A 19,188-nucleotide genomic window follows, 5' to 3' on the forward strand; every position below is an offset into this window, starting at 1 on the left:
AAATATAGATGGATTTCTTTCGAAGTTGCTTACTTGAAATCAGACTTTTTGCCGATGATCTGCTGTAGCATTCACTTGGGTTAATGGATTGTATTGTGGAATTTATTAGTTTTCCGGACTATGACATATGTTCCACAAAAGGCAACAGGCTTGGCATTAACATTTGTAGTCATTTCATTGAATACATTCTTCATTGTATAACGTGTGTTTTAAACCTTTTTTGAAAAGGGAAGTGAAAGATCTTTTTTTCTTTCGGTTGCTCCCTTTCAGGGGTCGCTACAGCAAATCACGTGCCTCGATCTAACCCCGTCCTCTGCATCCTTTTCTCTCACACCAATTAACTTCATGTCCTCCCTCACTACATCCATAAATCTCCTCTTTGGTCTTCCTCTAGACCTCCTGCCTGGCAGCTCCAACCTCAGCATCCTTCTACCAATATATTCACAGGCTCTCTGAACGTGTCCAAACCACCTCAATCTGGCCTCTCTGACTTTATCTCTGAAACATCTAACATGAGCTTTCCCTCTGATGTCCTCATTCCTGATCCTGTCCATCCTCATCACTCCCAAAGAGAAAAACCTGCTCTCCACCCATTCCCACCTGCTTGAACACGCCTCTTCACCTCTCAGTAGTCTCCAACCTAGCACACAAATCCTTGTATGCTCTTTGTTTGGCCTTTGCCACCTCTACCTTCACCTTACGCTGCATCTCCCTGTACTCCTGTCTGTCTTCAGTTCCCTCAGTGTCCCACTTCATCTTAGTTAACCTCTTTCTCTGTATACACTCCTTAACTTCCTTGTTCCACCACCAAGTCTCCTTGTCCACTTTCCTCTTTCCAGATGACACACCGAGTACCTCCCACCTGTCTCCCTGATCACATTAGCTGTAGTGGTCCAGTCATCTGTCTCCTCTCCTCCCTAAAAACTACACAACATTCTTCCTTTTTCAACTTCCACCACTTCGTCCTCTGCTCTGCCTTTGTCCTTTTTATCTTCTTCACCACCAGTCATTTTATAGAACACCATCCTGTATTGTCTGGCTACACTTTGCAGTCACTGATCTCTTTCAGATTACAACGTCGGCCTAAGATGTAGCCCACCTGAGTGCTTCTGCCTCCGCTCTTATATGTCACCCTATGTTCCTGCCTCTTCTGGAAGAAAGTGTTCACTAAAGCCATTTCCATCCTCTTTGCAAAGTCTACCACTATCTATCCTTCTGCATTCCTGTCCTGAAGACCAAACCTGCCCATAACATTCTCATCACCTCTGTTCCCTTCACCTACATGTCCATTGAAATCTGCACCAATCACCACTCTCTCACCTCTGGGGATGCTCTGAATCACTTCATCTAACTAATCATCTAAAGAATTTATCCTCTTCTAAGTGACATCCTGCCTGTGGGGCATAACCACTAACTACATTGAACGTGCCTTGAATTTCCAACTTCAGACTCATCACCTTGTCGAAGAGTCTTTTCATCTCTAGAACGTTCCTCACAAACTCCTCTTTCAGGATAACTCCTGCTCCATTTCTCCTCCTATCTGACCCATGGTGAAACAACTGGAACCCTGCTCCTAAGCTTCGAGCCTTGCTACCTTTCCACCTGGTCTGCTGGACACACACAATAATAATCGGTTAATGGGTTAGTTTTAGGCAAGTATTTGCACTTTTGCATAAGTTTGTGTACATCCACAAGGGTATTTTGTATTGAAACATTAGCACTTCTTCCACCACTGCATTTAAGGTATTAAGTCCTTGTTTGGCAAGGTGCAGAACACATGTTCTCACTGACAAACTGTGCGAATGATATGTAAGCATCGTGATTTGAGTCCTTACTACCTGGATGTGAACTGTTTGTTTACAAATCTGAAAGCTTGGCTGTCAGCTGTGAACTGACAGGTGGTTGATCAGACGAAACACACGTGTGACGGAAATGGGTGGGGCGGAAAACTGTCAACACCAACTGTGCTCGGCGGCTTATCTTGGAACTTAGTTCGTGAGCTTGATCAAATAAGTAGTTGTTACAGCATCAGATGGTAGCGCAGAGCCGTAAACATGGTTCGCTAGCTCAGAACGCTTGAAGCACAACATGCGATGCTATCTTCACGCGTTTCTCCTGAGCATGGTCTTTACGTTGCTTTCCCTGTTGTATGTGTTCAGTCAACTGGCGTCAACCTTGGAGGACAGTGACAAGTGGAGCCTAAAAGCACAGGGCATACGGGAGAGGAGCAGCCATGACGCGCCGGACCTCCTCAGGAAAAAGCCAGGACTGGAAGGCCTCCGACGCCGTGACAGGCATGTTAGCGTGGCTAACCAACTTAGCCAATTTGCAGTTCACAGCACGCGTTGGTAACGTTAGCAGCTGGCTGTAGCTAAAGTTGCAGCTGCTATTAAGTCAGCGTAACATTAGTCTGGACAGAAATGTGCGGTTAACGTTTGTGGGCTTTAATTCCGAAAACCTAGCTAACATTAAGTAGCTTAGCTTTAGCGTTATATTAGCCGCCGTCGTGATAGTTATTTCATCAGGCTACAAAACTTTTGAAATATATTCTGTATTTCAATTATGCTGTTTTGCAGTCAGAGTCCATGGCGTCAATTCACGTGTTTAAAATTCGCTGATGCTATTGTACATAAATCTATTTGTTAGCATTGGCCAGCTAGAGAAATCCGAAATGTCACTGCTAACCAAACTGTGCGCCTCTTTAGCTTTTGGTTGGATATAGAGGATTACCATCGGCTAAACAACGAGCTAGCTCTGGGAAGCAGTTTAGGACAATAACGTTAACCCGCAAGCACACGGTTCTTTTGCCCTGGAGATTGCTTGAACTTGCAGGAAAGCAAAGCTCATGTTTTTATATTGTCAGGTGTAAATCTGAGTCAGTTTCTTACTGGAATCCCTATTGGAGACAACCTGCTGATGTTTGTGGAGTGAACTGCTTGTTGGACTCTAGGTAGGACTAATTTTGTGCATCTCTGTAAAAGCTATCAATGACTTTTTTTTTTTTTTTTTTTTAGTAATCTATAAACTTTCACCTACCTCCTAAGTCCGGAGTTTACTGCAGCTGCTCTTGAAATTGTGAGACCATAAGTACAAGCCTTCCTCAGAAAGCAAACATGCTGAGTATTTGTGCTAATGTAGACAAAATGTGTGTGTGTGTGTGTTTTTTTTCCCCTCCTTAAAATTTCACCTCCTCCTGCCTTGAGGCATTGCTTAATCTGTCTTGCTGTGGGTAGATCTGTGCCAGTCATGCCATGCTTTGACATGTATACAGAGACATGAAAATTTTTCAAGTACAAGTACTCCTTCAAATGTGTGACCAGAAAAAGCATGAGTGAAAGCCTTTTTTTACCCTAGAGGGCTGACTACTACTCAGCAGAGTTTGCTGATGTTATCCTCACTTTGATTCACTTGACTTTGTGTTCTTTGGTAGACAGAGGTCTGGCTCTGCAGCCAAGGCTAAAGGTGATGAGAGAAGTCACCTGGCTGTAGTTGCCTGTGGCCCCAGGCTAGAGGAGACTCTCACCATGTTGAAGTCTGCCGTTCTCTTCAGCCAAAAACCTCTGCACTTTTACATTTTTGCTGAGGATGATCTGCATGAAGGCTTCAGAGATGCTGTAAGTGTTTGCTGTTTGAATGCACTGTGTAGTTTCTCAAAAGCCTTAAGCCTAGTTTTAACTAGATCTGTGTTAACAATTTCTGTGACGTCTGTACTGATCCTTTCTTACAGCTGGACTCATGGCCGAGGGGAGTTCAAACCAAGTTTACCTTCGCCATCTACCCCATCACTTTTCCCAAGGAAAATGCAAAAGAGTGGAAGAAGCTCTTCAAACCCTGTGCTTCTCAGAGGCTCTTTCTGCCAGTAAGACTGGAATAATATTCCATAATAGTTTATGACTTGTAACAAATTTCCAACAGAATCTTATGGAACTTTGTTGTTTGGCTATTTTCAGCTGATCCTAAAGCAGGTGGATTCTTTGCTATATGTGGACACAGATATCCTTTTTCTGCAGCCAGTAGAGAAGATCTGGGGCCTCCTCTTTCAGTTCAATTCAACCCACTTAGCTGCTATGGCTCCAGAGCACGAGGAGCCACGAATTGGCTGGTACAATCGTTTTGCTCGCCACCCTTATTATGGCAAGACTGGCATAAATTCAGGTGTCATGCTCATGAACATGACACGTCTCAGGGACAAATATTTTAAGGTAAAATGTTAGTGGATGTTTGTTTGTTGTAGTTGTTTTTTTTTGGTAAGTAAAACACTGTGGGCTGTTTTTAATGTTCTAAACATGGTTATCTCGCCAATTTAATGTACCGCTGTATAATGATGACATTACAATGCAAGGAAGGACATGGGAAGTGGTAGACCAAACATAAAAAATTAAATGTGATTAAAGAGAATTTTGTTATTTCCAGGTTTGAATTTGTTTTAGAACTTCAAAGTAATGACTTCTGATAAAAGTGCTGAATGCTATTTAATTTTTCTTAAAAAAAATAATTCTCATCTATGGAATGTTTTATCATATTATTGCTATTACCACTATATATTTGGTGAAATATTGTGAATGAGCCTCAGGAGTAGTTGTACCACCAAAATGAACCAGTTGAGGTCACTGTAGGAATTTCTTTCTAAATCCTTACAATGAGCGCTTAACACTCTCTTTGAGTTTACTTGAGAAAAGGATTAGAAGTATCAAAGGATCAAAAGGATTAAGTTCTAGAATTGCTATAAAATATTAATATTATACTTTTCCTTCCTTCCAGAATGACATGACAGCAGTTGCATTGCGATGGGAGGAAATTCTGATGCCTCTTCTCCAGAAGTATAAACTTAACATCACCTGGGGTGACCAGGATCTTCTTAATATAATATTTCACCATAACCCAGGTTTGTTTAACCTTGGACATTAAACAAAGCTTTAGCAAAGACATGCATTGTTCTTCTGAATGTTTTGCCAATAAATTAAACAGATACTTGATTCTTTTGATTGTTATTAGTTCTTATTGAGGTTAATCATAATCCTATCAGCATAACCATTCTTCTTGCTGTGTTACAGAAAGCTTATATGTGTTTCCCTGCCAGTGGAACTACCGTCCAGACCACTGTATCTATGGCAGCAACTGTCAACTGGCTGAACAAGAAGGTGTCTTTATTCTCCATGGTAACAGAGGAGTGTACCATGATGACAAGCAGCCAGCGTTTCGAGCTGTCTACCAGGCCATTCAAAAGGTAGAGGCAGCCTCATTAACCAAATGCAGATTATTATTACAGATATCTTTTAAGTGTATTCCAGATAGAGCCAACTTAATGAAAGGACAAATAATGTTAGGAAGATTTACTTTGATCTGGAGATCTGCAGAGAGAGCTACTTCTACTTCTTTTTTTTCTTTTTATTTTTTCTTTCTGGTGTCTCTGCATCTTTAGTGGGTGGTTGTGTAGGCAGGCACGTGTGACAATTTAGAGAAATGTTTACTAGTCATTAAATTATGAATCAGTACTCCAAGCTTTTCTCTTATGGATGCTTCTGTCTACCAGTGCTTAATCAATAACCTGGTAAACGTTTCCAGCATCCTTTGGTAGCTCTCCCAAACCATATAAATCATCCCCACCTGGTTTTGACCAGTCAAACAGTTGCCTTAGTTGAAAAAGCTAAATTTGTTGTAGACTTGATATCACTTGTGATTGAATGAATTCATTTGAACATTCCCATGTTATTGTTAGCTGCTGCCAGGACCAATAATCCTATATCTAAAAATGCATTTATTTAATAACTGAACTTTTGGCTAATTGTGCCTACACTGCCTTTACTGAATTTGCCTGTGATTGCAACATCAAAATCAACAGTTTATGTCTTCCAAGATAAGTCGTTCCTACTCTTTGTCTTTGGACATTTTCTGCAAAGTCCAAACATTTTCAGAATGCTCAACTGGCTAGCGAAAAAAAAGATTGCAGTTGGGTTAATAAAAGTGTGACACATGTCGCATTTACATTAAATGCATTTCCACTTTTAGAACTTAAAGGTCCACTAAACACTCATCATCAGTGAGCAAGCAAGTCAGCTGGAGACCTCTCTCACTGCTGCACTGGCAGCTCGCCTTCGATCTGCTCTTGTTGATTTCAGCACACTGGTCAACATGCAGGCAGCAATCGGGGGAGCACGGGAAGCTTCATTAGCTGTACTCCATCCATTACCACCACAGGGCCCAGCCTGGCCACTATCAGTGCAGGCAATGTTCTCAGCCATTAAGTAAACGAGCAGGCTTCATTATAGGGCACTCTGCCCTCATGCTTCCATCCGTCTCTGTGACAGCATAAACACACATGCAGCATCCAAGACAGCACATACTGGATTTCACCTGATTTGTGGGAGTGGGAGTGCTGCTGGTTTGTCATAACCAAGCATTCAATATGTCGTGTATTAAGTAAATTAATGTAGGATGTAGGGCTTTATAGTACAGTTGGCCTATTAAAACAAAAGTCTGGACTAATGAAGAGGGTCTCATCCATTGTTCATTCAGCAAGCTATGTTTTGCCGAAACTTCCGCTCTTCCTGTTGCTCCAATTCCTCGATCCCCCACTCACTTTGTTCCCACTCACTCCTTTGAGGTACAGCATCCTAAAGCCTAGAGCAGGCAAGTCTGGAGGAAACTCTTAATTTCCATCCCACCAAGAGCTCCTTAGCAGCCCGTCTCCCAAGGCAGGCTCTCCCAGCCAGCAGAAGAGCTTGCAATAAAGGGCACCACCATTACCCAGCCAGGCCCACAGAAGAGTTGTAAAATTTTTAGTGCTGATGCTAGTTTGAGACATCGTGATGGCTGTGGACAATGCACCAGCAGCATTCACATAAAAATCGATAGGAGGCTGTTAATGGTGCTTTATTGTCTGCTGCAGTATATGAAAGATAATAAAGAAAATGTTCCTTCTGTAACCAAATGCCTGGCAAACTGGAGTCAAATGACATTTTGGAAAATAGTGATTCTTCCTATATACTAAAGCGGTAAAAAATTGGTTTACCTTAAAACGAAACAAAAGGCATGCATCTTTATTTACACACTGTTTATAACAAAAACCTTGGCAGCGAAAATTAACTTGCTGAAGAGCTTGAAGTTTCGTACTTGGTGAAATACAATCACGCAACAATGAAACATATCTGGAGTTACGCTTTACTAAGAGCATTCTTGTATAGTTGTGGTAATAGATAGTCATCATTCAAACACACTCTGAATTGAAAGATATGAATCGAATGTGGAATGTTATTGTCATGAGCTGACAGTGACAAATGTGGCACTTAATACATGCAATTCATATGCCATTCTCATTGTCCCGTGGCTGTTGCAGGAGGAAACAGGTGTTTAAAAATCAAGCAGAAGTGGGTTTTTTTTAAACAAGTGGGTTTCTACTCTTTTTTGAGTAACAACAGAGGAAAGCTGAAAATAAAGTGAGTGCAGCCAACTCTGTCACCTAACTGTCAATGTAATAAAAAATATTGTCTTTATTATTAGATCTCTGAAATCAGAAATATAGCACATTTTTCTTGTCATCGCAGTACCAGTTTGGCGAAAACATGGAGACCTCCCTGCTTCAGCCGTTGGAAAGGTCGCTACGGGCAACCACACATACCTACTGTGGAAGAGCCAGCAACCAGTTTACCAAGAGGTTAAAACTGAGCATCATGTCTGTTGAACAGGATATCACATCAGGAAGATAACCACGTTCAACTTGATTATAAGTTTATGGCACTGCTGTGGACAGCCAACAAACTCAGGTCAAAACTGAACCATCGTCTGTTTAAAAAACCGCACAGAAAGACTGTGGAAACGCAGAAGGGGAATCTTTAGAACATGTCTGTCTAATGAACACACAACCATTTTCTCACTACGGTGGGAAAAGCACTTTCCATGCAGAGATTTTGGACTTCATAGCTGATAAGAACAGGAACGTTTACTATTCTTCAGACAATCAGGCCGTGTTATGTTTTCATAAAAAGTCTAAAATAATTTAGTACAATTGTGTAAAATTCCTGTGAATGTTGTATGCAGAAGGGTACCTCACTATACAATTCTTAACAAGAGTATTTTATTTGAATTATTTTAATGACTTTACAGACAAGCTTTGATATAGTGTCTTTGTCACTGCAGTCAGTCTTGGAAAAGGTCCCTTTCCAGGTACTTGTTAACTACAGTGTTTTTTTTTTGACCGAAACAAGGCTAATTAAGGATACTTTAAACTTGTAGATCTGTATTTATTATTATTTTAAATCTGTGGCAGGAAGCTGATGTTTGATGTTTACAGCATTGTTCACTGCACATTGTAGTAATATTGAAGTCATTTGAATAACTATACCAATATGTTAACCAATACATTTTTCAATAACAGGAACAATAAAACAGAGCCGTTATTTTCCAATCAAGGCCTGCTAGGATCAGAAAAGCTTCTACAAATTTTTGTTCCAGCAAATTGCAGCATTGATTTAAGAAATCAAACTCCAAATTATATGTGATGTTAATGTTCTGCTGAAATGCCAGCATAAAGTTTCTAATGTTTATGAAATATGTGCTAAATAAATATTTTATACACTTCGGACACTTTCGGATAGCATTTCAAATGGTGTCTTTAATAAAATATTATTTTTCTATATACATGGATGTGATAAGGTTGCATTCAAAGTGTCATAATTTATATGTAATACTGTTTGTTGCTTCAAAAGTACATTTAAAGGCTAACTGAGGCTAATTAAGGTTGGTGTAGTGAAATTCTTTTTATGCCCAACCGAAATTGCTAAAACCTTCAGTTGGAAAGCTCTATTAGCAGTTTCTTACATTTGATTTAGTTGTTTTTATCAAGTCTTTTGCATAAACTGTACTTGTTTCCCACTCACTCCACCCAAAGACTGAGCATGAGCTCTCCTGGAAGGCAGCAGCACGATGAAAATAAGAAATCAATGTGCAAGTGTGAAGACTTCAGAAAGTGTTGCTACATGACCAAAAAGGAACTGATGCGTCTGGGTCAGTAGCCTCTGGCTCTTCATTTCACAGGCAGATTGACAGACGTGCCTGGAATAGGCAGTAGGTCTGCATGATGAATTTAAAATGGTCTCTGTGCTAAAAAGCTGTTCGATGTTTCTGTTTGTCTTGTGAGGGAATTGCTATGTGTGCAGTGATTAGGGGAAATGCAGTATTTGTGTATTTTAGAAAATGATTATCCCTTCAAAAATGCATCCAGAGCTCAGTTTCATCATGTGAAGCCCAGCACAGCCGAGTATTACAACAGATTTGCAGGCAATTAATATTTGTATTGAATTGTAATTTGCTAAACAGAGTTTAGGATTTAACTTTACGTTTTATTGGAAATTTAAAACAATGTAGTATTCAAGTATATACCCAGAGGCATTTCACTCCCACTCAGGGTTGTGTCACATGCTACAGGCTATAAAGAGAGCTTATAAATTGGCCCTGGTTCATATTTTCATACAGAATCTCCATGATTGAGACTCCCATGTAGTATTTTCACTCCCACTTACAAAAGCATCTTCAAGAGGTTAGAGATGTGTATCCACACAACAAACTACAACATGCATTGCAAAAAATACTGAAGGTCAATTTCTTTTTCTTTTTAAGTGATTATAGTTTGTCAGTGGAATTCTTAATGGTATTATTGAACACAGACAATCATAACCCTTGGTAAGATGGATAGTTACAGCTCACTTTTTAGGGGAAGGGCTAATGCTGCTACTGCTTGGTTGTACCCCTCCTGAGTGTAATAGTGATTGAGGTCTCATTCTCTTTCAGTCTAACAGGAACTGCCAATGGATTATTCATGTTATTGCTTGCACCATTTGCCCTCTGCGATGTTCAATAGTGATTTAAAGCCCAGGCATAAATGAACAGTTTGAGGCAAATGGCCAAACACAGAGTAAAAAGGGAAACCAAGTAAGGATTATGCAATATCAGGCAGTTCAAAGTCATCAACATCCTCTTTACTTGAGGACAGTGAGGACGTTTCATTAACAACCGTGAAGTGCAAAGGACTTTTAGAGTTGCAAAATGGGAGGATATGTATTTCAGTGAAGAGTTCATTGCATTTAGAGCCATGTGTATGTTGTCAGGTTACCATATGCAGGTGATTTCTAATTGTTATTACCCCAGCTTGCCATAGTAGAAGGAACTGGGGAAGGTGGTGTGCTAAAAAATACATACATTGTGTTGAAGGTATGCAATTATATTTATTTCCAAACTAGCTTGAATTTCTAGGTGTAGTTATTGGAAAACCCAGTTAGCTGAAATCCAATTACTGTAAAATGTACAGAACAAAAGCCACCTTAAACCTAAATCACAATCTTTTCAGAGAGGTTTCCTTTGGATTTAAATATCAGTATGTCAAGCCCATATTAAAGCGCAGCTCTACCACTTTTCAACTTGCTCCCCGTGGCTTTAGTTCACAGTGTAAATATACAACAATGCATTTAAACTTCTCGGACTGATTTTAAAATATTTCTTTTCTTCTGGGTGATGTCATCCGGAGGAGTTTTACATCATTAGGAGTTCAGATAATATCGTCTGGGGGAGCTCTGGAGAAAGGAGGTTGATCATGATCACAACCTCCATAGTGTGAACAACGAGATGACAGAATCTGAACTGAATGTTCCTCCAATTGATGTCATCTAGAGGCATTTTGCAGCCAGAAGAAGAGAGATGTTTTATTATAGGGAAGTCAGATGTTTAAAAGCATTAAACTATAGCCACAGGGAGCAAGTTAAAGATTGGTGACTTTTTTTTTAATGCTTTTACCTTTCGGGGGGAAGAAAAGCATCAAATCAGAGTAGTATAAGCACTTACAGTATCTCCGACTCTAAAGGCAGATAAGTAGATTTTTGGTTTACTAGATGTTTAAATGTGTCAGCTCTATAATTTGTGTGAGAGTCAGAGTAGGTCTGTCAGAGCCATATACAACAATTGGCTGCTTACCGGGATTGATAAAAAAAACAAACAAAAAAAACATGTTAAAAGCAATTGTACAGTAACACTAGGAGAGTTCAGGTGAAGTGTAATTGTGTTTATTTATTAATTGATAAAGACAAAGTGGTTATGTCTTATTGGAGGAATATCATAAAAATTACTGAGCAGAAACATCACTGTTTGGTTAAGATGGGATCAAACTTTGAATGTGTCAAGGCTGAAGAGAAAAAAGACTAAAGTTCACCTACAGATAATAAAGCAAAATACAGGCCAAAGCATCTTTTTGTTTAACTTTCGGTGAAACTACAGTAGATGTGCATGCGTCAGCTGCAAAGCAATGACCAAAAAGGCTTAAAAGCTTTATAGAGCTAGGATGCGTGTTGTTTTATTTTTGGATTTGTGCAGATTCAAAACCAAGTTTAAGGAAGGCTTCATGAATACAGTTTAGCGTGGTGTGGTTTGAGGGTTAGTAGGATGACAATTAAGATTAAATATTTAGACTATTTAATAGAGGCTATTAAGAGGCTTTAATAGATTAAACGTGCCGTGTCCCTCAACGTGTCACATGGCGGTTTACCGATCAAGGTACATGTAAGGCATGCCTGGTCTTCAGTGTGCTCATTTAGCACAAAAGCACTTCTCGGTGAGGATGAGACTCCAGTAAGACGTGAACCTGACAGTGAGTCGTGTATCTTGTCAGTTTGATAAACTGAACGAAGAGACAAATGAGAGCACAGATGAAAGTGAGTAGTTCATCGCAGCTGAATGGGCCAGTTAGAAGATCTCGTTTCTCCCTGTACATCCATCTCTGTGCTCCCACCTTTCCAGCAGGAGGCTATCATTTAACTGGTTTACATTTTGATCAATAATACATTTGCCTGCACTGCTGAGACAGGTATAATTGTGCTGATATGTCAGGGTTTAAAACAATTAATGTAATTTACTGTTAGGCATTAGCTATGCATGGATTCTTTAGTATCATGCTGTGAAGTGGATTTGCCAGTGTAAGCAGAATAAGATGAGAAATATGCATATGCAAATCAAAGGAAATACCCAGTTTGCTGTCTATGGTATGTGGGTATCATCTTGTCAAAAGAATGTAATTAATTTGTGGCAAGGTAACTGTGTGTGCTTTACTTGCTGACTGAGCTTTCTTCAACACGTAATTTAACCAAAACTCTGTATCCTAACAGTTATGGATTGTACATTAAATTGATGTTTTTCCCTGATTTCACAGGATTCTATACTTGGGATCTGTGACTAAGATGCGATAATAATGCTTTGAGTAAGCGTTGCAAAGTAATTCACATTGACTTTTAACATGCTTATGTTTCAAGGTGTATCTGTCATGGTATGCATGACATGATAATTAGCACTCAACACAAAGTACACCTGAGACTGAATTAGCATTACATAAATAAATCTGATCCCAATGGTGAGGCTAGATCAAAGGTCATGGGTTCACCAAAGTTTTTACAATTCCTCATGAATATTACACGTTTCATGGCAATACATCTAATGTAGACATTGTACTCATACATAAATGACAAATGCCATCGTGATGGTGGTAATATAAGAACATCCACTGGAATGTGGACCCTGTAAATACCAAGAGTTGTCCATGGTATGCCACACACGCACACAAATGGTGGAACAACTAACCAGCAGTGCAGCTTTGCCTTCCCTAAAGCGAAATATAATTTGATGTGATACCAAATAGGCCTGTGGGGGGAAAGTATTCACCTCACATCTTTACTATATACAAAAAGAAAAGATAAAGGATAAAATTTGTCCTGCATGCGTTCAGTTTGCATGTTGCAAAATTGAGTTGGAGTTTCCCAGTTAAAGAACAGACCTTAATAATCGGGTATAAATGGTTTACACGTTTTACATTTACTTTCCCAAACTTGTGGTTCTGGTCCTGCAGGAACAAATTCTTTAAACTTAATCCTTGAACAACCGAAGGTGAGCTACAGTATATAAATGAACCATCAGCCTGCAGCTATGGATCACTGTTTCAACAATCCAAACCCTGGCTACACGAAGGTGGCGGCTCCTCTCCTCTCACTCAGCAGCCATAAACAACAGCTCAAAGAGCTTCCACATTGACCCCAAGGGCTCTGGCTTCCACTGCCATCACACACGGAATAGCATGGAATGTTTTATAGATGCACAACAAACACACAAAAATAAGGACGTTATTACTCAGTCTCACTCTTATATTGGCTTTTTATGACCCAGTTGGAACAAATGTCATTGAGATTGAGCATTCAAAATGTACAAGTAATACCATCTGTATTACCACTCATAAAAGAGCAAATCAATCACTTTAACTGACCTTATTTTTCTCCTGATGAAGTGTCTCATCAATGAGCCACATCTCCATGCCTGAGGGCTAAAGGACTATTGGTTGAAATCAATGCCATGCCAAGTATTGTCAGTGAACAACATGACCCACGAGTCAAGGCTCGGCACTTTTTGTCATTGCATTAATGGACTGAGCATGTGATTCATAGTAACGGACCAACTGCATGGACAGTTATGTGCATCACTTTCACACACCAGAATGACAACAGCCATGGTGGCCATAAATTGTCGGAAATTGGCCACATGCCACAAGAATCGGCTTGTGTCGTTTGTTTGTTTGTTTACATGCAAATGGATGTGTGGTTATGTCTATGTGCAGGACTTTTGGGAGACCAGAATGCGCCTCCCTATAGCCTATATCCCACAGTGACTTCAGTGTGTGTCTTTTTTTTCACCTCAAATGTTTTAATTGCTTAATAATGACAGTAAACCGAGCAAACTTTGTTCTTTGCACATTTTTAATATCAGATGTCTTTTCTTTCTTTTTTAGTCCCTTGAGTCCTTAACCTCATAGACTGTAGGTCGTTTAATTGTCTTTCACATCCGCATCCCCTCCTTTGCTGACATTTCCTAATGAATCATTCCTAGGCCCAAACACAGAGGTTACTTCATTGACTATTGGAGCAGTTCAACCTGTGTCTGGAACCTTTAATTGTTTTTCCCAGGATTTGACAGCCGGCGACACATGATGGATTTACCAGAACACTTATCTCTGACACGGAAAAGGACAATGTGTGTATAACTTCACGGTCAAATGAAAAAACGAAAAATGCACAATGAAGCCAAGTCAGTGCAAACAGAGAGTTTAATGAGTGGATTTTCAAGCTAGGTCTTACATCGGAGAAGTGTCTCTCATTTGGAGTTGAAAGTACATTCAGAAGAAATCCCCTGGGCTAAATGGGCTGTTCCACAAACTCCACAATTTACCACAAATCTCTCTCCACCTCATGAACTGTTGGCTGTGATAGAAGTGTTAAATGAGCTGGGGTTTCTGTAAGAACATAGACATGCCCCTCATGTGAAACCTATTATAAAAACCTAATCTCAGAGTAATTTAGCATTCTATTTCTTGTCTTGCACTCTAAGGCATTTGTAACACTGAAATGCATTAATCAGACACATTACAGCAACAATGCAATTTAAGGTTACCTAGCTGCAAAATGCATAATGAGCTGCATGGTTTCAACTAAGGAATATCGTACAAATTGATCCAAGAAAGTAATTTTTCAGATTGCCTTATTACTTTCAAGGGCACGTTGACCTCCAAAACACAGAGATGGTTCCTCATCAAAGCTCCTACAAGTCATTATCATTATTTATGCATGCCCAGAGTATTAAAGGGCATAATTTTTTTGTGATATGACAGATGTAGGTTACATGAAGCTAAGATGGAATTTGTTTTAGGTAAAATCCAGTTCTGACTGAAGCACATGTCGTTCAGCAAGGTGAATTACACATCGACAATCTAAACAGTCTGCAGCTATGCAGAACCTTATGCCACAAAATGCAATACACTGTGCAGAGGTGGTAGAAGTACACAAACCCAATACTTAAGTAAAAGTCCAAGTATTAGCCTAAAGAAATCTCCACTACAAGTACCAATTCAAGTGTTTTAAGCAAGTAAATGTACTAAACTACAAAAGTAGAGGTACTCCATTTAGAAAACAATGTATTTATAACAATTTTGATTATGGTAATTAAGGCCAAAATGTACAGTAATTAATTAGAAAGAAATCACTGTTAGTAAAGGTGGACCTGATTTTCACCACTTTAATTGCAGACAGGAGGTAAACCCAAATGACGCATGAGTATTTATTAGTTTACAAATGTTTTTTATAAAAAACAAATAATATTAAACTCACCACGTGGTGTTAATGTTGTAGCTGACTGGTATATATATATATATATATATATATATATATATATTTTTTTTTTTTTCTTTTTTTTTTTTTCTATTGTACTGCATGGTACAGTAGCATCTTCAAACAAAAAAGCCACTGGGGGACAATAGTTATTGGGCTTCTCCAAAAAAACAGTGATCAAGCAAAAATATCTAGACCCAGAAAAGCACAAGTCAGCCCCTCCAGGATTTCAAAGACGTTTTTGTGACTATTGCAGCATAAAGTAAATGATTTCCTGACAATTTTTCTACAACGAAGTGGTGATGCATCATGGGAAAGGGGAAGCAGTGGCGCAGTCGGTAGAGAGGCCGCCTACCGACCACAGGGTCGGAGGTTTGAGCCCCGCTCTTCCCAGGCAAGACACTGAACCCCCCGACAGCCAATTTTCCCATCCCGCGCAGTGCCGTTTACAAGCCCGGTTGAAATTGGGGAGGGATGCGTCAGCAAAGGGCATCCAGTGTAAAAACTGTGCCAAATCAACATGTGGACAAATTATGTCGCTGTGGCGACAATGAACATACGGGATAAGCCAAAAGAACAACAACAAAAAAAAAGTTGCACAGAATTCACTGGGAGTTGGTCGAATCAACTGTTTTGATTGTTCAAATTAGTACTATAATCCAGTGTGGAGGTACAGTCCTTATCTGAAATCAGAAATGTAGGAGGAACAAATTTGTAATTAAAAATGTAAAGTTCTTTAAAAAGGTACTTAGCTACTAAAGCACCGCAACCATTGTGCATTTGTTTGATGGTGTGGAAATGTGACGTCACCTGGCGTCTTCCCTAACTTGCTCTGTGATATGAAATGGCTCTTTGTCCAGAGCATCAGCCATTGCAGAGGAGTCAGAGGACTTTAACACTGAGCAGCGGCTCCTGCGTCAGGGAAATTAACAAGAGGAAAGGAAACTGCCTTTATTTAAAACATTGTCCATCATCACTAGAGAATAACCTGATTTCAATTAAAGGGGACAATCTTTATTGTCATGGGACCCAGAGCAAGTCGCTCAGATGTGCTTTAAGTGTCTGACTTCTCTCTGTTTCATTATCTCTCTCCTGCATGCATGGATTTCCTTTCGCCTTTACCCTCAAGCCAGTCAGTGTTCCATCCATTCAATATTCTACCTTTAGAGAATAGAATTCAATTGAACACTGTGATGTGGAGTCAATTTTAAATGGATACAGAATGAAACATTTATACATCTTTGTATCACTTTTGTTACAACATCATATTACATATTTATACAATCTAAAATGTAGGAGAGGAGTCTCGACGTGTTACTCAAAATTATAATATTAACTGAGTAAATATCTAATCTCAAACCTGTGGATGAACAAATCTCTATTTAATACAAAATCAATATACCATTGAATATTTGTGCTTGGCCTCATTCTAAACACATGGGATGACACAACACGCAGTCCACAGACGTAACCGTGCAAAATGCAGTTAACACTTACCATCTCTAATGAAGAGTTGATTTGTTTTGCGGAAGGGGTGCAACTTTATACCACGTGCAAAGGACAATTTAATAAGAAGATTACACTCTAATCCAGTTCGCAGCTCACCTTAGTCTGCGTGACACTAGAGGATAATCCAGGGTTTCTCAAATGATTATTTGAACAAAACACACAAGTGCCAATATAATAATCCATTGTGGTTAAGAATATATATTAGCCTGCCTGAATATTAAATAATGATAGAATAACAGGTTATTCCACAAAGCAAACATTGCTATACAAACAATGAAATGCAAAAATTACAACGTTTTTTTTTCTGTAGTCAATCATAAATCTGTGGACTGGTACAATAAATATGAACAGCAAAAGTGAATTGCCCCTTCCTCATTACCACTGTGGCCAACTGATTAGACTGTAGTTGTATTGGGATACATCCAATGTAATTGTGTGAGTGTGACATGAAGAGTTGTGATCTATGTAAAAATAGAAAATAGTCCATTCGGATGCCAGCAGCTTAAAAAAACCCATCAGGATTTAACGCCAGAGAAATGATAACAGGTTGCATATGCACTGGCCTCCCAGCAGTTTGAACTTTAAGTTTGAGGCATTTTCCATCACATGTCACAAGGTCCCACCAGAATATGAAATGTTACCCACAGGTTTGAGCTAGTTTTAAGCTCTTAGAAGAAGTTGTTAGTGTTTGTTTTTCCTCACCTCTGGAGGAAATGATGGTATTAAAATATGCCAAGAATCAAAACTTTCCAGGTGAGCATTGGAGCTCTGTTTTCAAGCAGGCATTGGGAAGAGAGGGGTGGATCAGTCTGACTTGAAAAAAAAAAAGGATTCATCGTATTTACTGTGTATCACAGCTGCACATGAAAGTCATAGTAGTATATTATAAATCAGCTGAGAAGTTTAAATGCCACATATCGATTCACTGAATCACTGAATCAGGGCTGTAAATCACAACAATCTAAAGTACAACGAGTAAAACTGGAAAAAGTTTTGATAACAGAAATTAAAGTGGTGTCGTAGGAGTCTGGATTAAAAAAGAGGGCACCTGTTGAAAGCTGCCTTCTCAAAGCTCTGACACTGACTGCTCCATGGCACCAAAACCAATTCTACTGCTAAGACCTTTCTTACGTATGATCCTCCTCGTTCTGCAGCTGAGCTGGTTGCAGAAGGGCTGAAATTGCAGTGTGACTTTAGCTTATAGGTAAAACCTGTGTTTGCGCACTACAGCGTGGTGGTTTGTTTGTGTCAAGCAAATAAGTGCAGACACTCAAATGTAGCTACACACAACATAAGGACTTTAAGGTGAGGAGTAAATAGCTGATCTCCCTTAAGATCCTGCCCTAGATCGATTTTAGCCACATGATCATACTCATAAGAAAACAGTAATCGATATAATGGAGCTTGCAGGTGAAAAATAACTCTCAATTACAAGAGGAAACTGGACTGGGTCTTTATAAATTAAATGGCAATTAAATAAAAGTTAGATTGAATATGTAGACATCACCCTCCAGATGCCAGCGTAGATGAGCTTGTCATCCTTTATGAAAGGATGACAAGCTCATGGGTAATATATTACAATAAAGCAGAGTTTGCTGTAATGCTTTGCACTGCAGTCCTATCTGTTCTGCTTTCTAATGAACACCCTCTTTGACCACCAGAGCAGAAAGTCATAAAAGCCATAAAAGCATAATTTGACTTCGCGCTAACACTTTGAACAACCTTTCATGCCACCGCACTTACCTTTAATTTGATTAGAAAATGCATAAATAGAGGAAAATGAGAAAAGAACAACTCAGCAGAACTATCTACTTAACAACCTCATGCTTTTGATCAAATTAAAATAAGCATACGCACTCCTCAGTAACAGATCCAGGTCTAAATCACACATCGCACATTCATCTCAAGCTATTCAGACTTCTATCCAAATTCCTATTTCAATTAACATTTCGGGGAGGTAACTTCCCCTAATCATAATTATATGGTCTGGCATTTCAATGACTTGTCCATTGAGCACTGTCCCATTTAATCTTCCACTGCACATTGTGCAGATAGTTTCCTGACTCTAAGTGAGAGCTGTAATGGAGCTCCACGCCCGTTAGAGCTATCACTCAGCTGATATAATATGATTGTTCTTTCCATCAGCTGCTGGCCTAAAGGTGTAAAATGCAGATGGCTGAATTCAGTGTTCAGTGCTCAATGATAATCAACATTGTGTTATTGTGTTATACCCCGTGTGTCAGCTTCCTGTCTCATCATTGATGAAACCACACAGTACTCTCTTTTATAACAAGATGATTTACTGCATAACCAGGTGGAAGTTGAATATGATACACATTTTAAGGTTAGGATTAACTAAGAAAGATGATCTGTGGCTTCTCTTTGCACAAGACTGGATCCTTTCGGCTACGGCACCTCCGTCCCTTGTCCAGCCACTTTGTGAAATTTTGTTTCACAAATCTTAAGACTTCTACTCTACCCATGTTGCCTCTGGGGA

The 19,188-nt window shown here is 39.4% G+C and overlaps 2 protein-coding genes across 4 annotated transcripts in view; one reads left to right on the forward strand and one right to left on the reverse strand.

Moving 5' to 3' along the window:
• Window positions 1-3,058, reverse strand: part of LOC137125148 (periphilin-1-like) — a 42,721-nt gene extending 39,663 nt beyond the window's left edge. The window contains exon 1 of the mRNA XM_067500149.1: window positions 3,037-3,058. The gene's annotated coding sequence lies outside the window, so the exon portion shown is untranslated. The remainder of the gene's footprint in view (window positions 1-3,036) is intronic.
• Window positions 1,916-8,591, forward strand: LOC137125147 (glucoside xylosyltransferase 1-like). Of its 3 annotated transcripts, XR_010914093.1 has the most exons (9): window positions 1,916-2,294; window positions 2,864-2,950; window positions 3,431-3,614; window positions 3,728-3,859; window positions 3,951-4,202; window positions 4,762-4,885; window positions 5,055-5,227; window positions 7,337-7,436; window positions 7,545-7,684. XR_010914093.1 is itself a non-coding variant. In XM_067500144.1 (8 exons), the coding sequence occupies exons 1-8, from the start codon at window positions 2,089-2,091 to the stop codon at window positions 7,704-7,706; spliced, it is 1,320 nt and encodes a 439-aa protein (XP_067356245.1). In that variant the 5' UTR covers window positions 1,918-2,088; the 3' UTR covers window positions 7,707-8,591. The 3 variants fall into 3 exon arrangements, 2 of the variants coding, with proteins under 2 accessions (XP_067356245.1, XP_067356246.1); XM_067500144.1 differs by lacking the exon at window positions 7,337-7,436 and having other exon boundaries at window positions 1,918-2,294; window positions 7,545-8,591; XM_067500145.1 differs by lacking the exons at window positions 2,864-2,950; window positions 7,337-7,436 and having other exon boundaries at window positions 1,918-2,298; window positions 3,435-3,614; window positions 7,545-8,591.
• Window positions 8,592-19,188: the final 10,597 nt, after the last annotated feature.

Source organism: Channa argus, chromosome 4 (assembly GCF_033026475.1).
Source record: "Channa argus isolate prfri chromosome 4, Channa argus male v1.0, whole genome shotgun sequence".
NCBI lineage: Eukaryota > Metazoa > Chordata > Actinopteri > Anabantiformes > Channidae > Channa > Channa argus.

Coding starts and splice junctions, on each gene's coding strand:
- LOC137125147 (XM_067500144.1), top strand. CDS start 2,089: ATGCGATGCTATCTTCACGCGTTTCTCCTGAGCATGGTCTTTACGTTG. Junction 2,951..3,430: donor AACTGCTTGTTGGACTCTAG/GTAGGACTAATT, acceptor GTTCTTTGGTAG/ACAGAGGTCTGGCTCTGCAG. Junction 3,860..3,950: donor CTCAGAGGCTCTTTCTGCCA/GTAAGACTGGAA, acceptor GGCTATTTTCAG/CTGATCCTAAAGCAGGTGGA.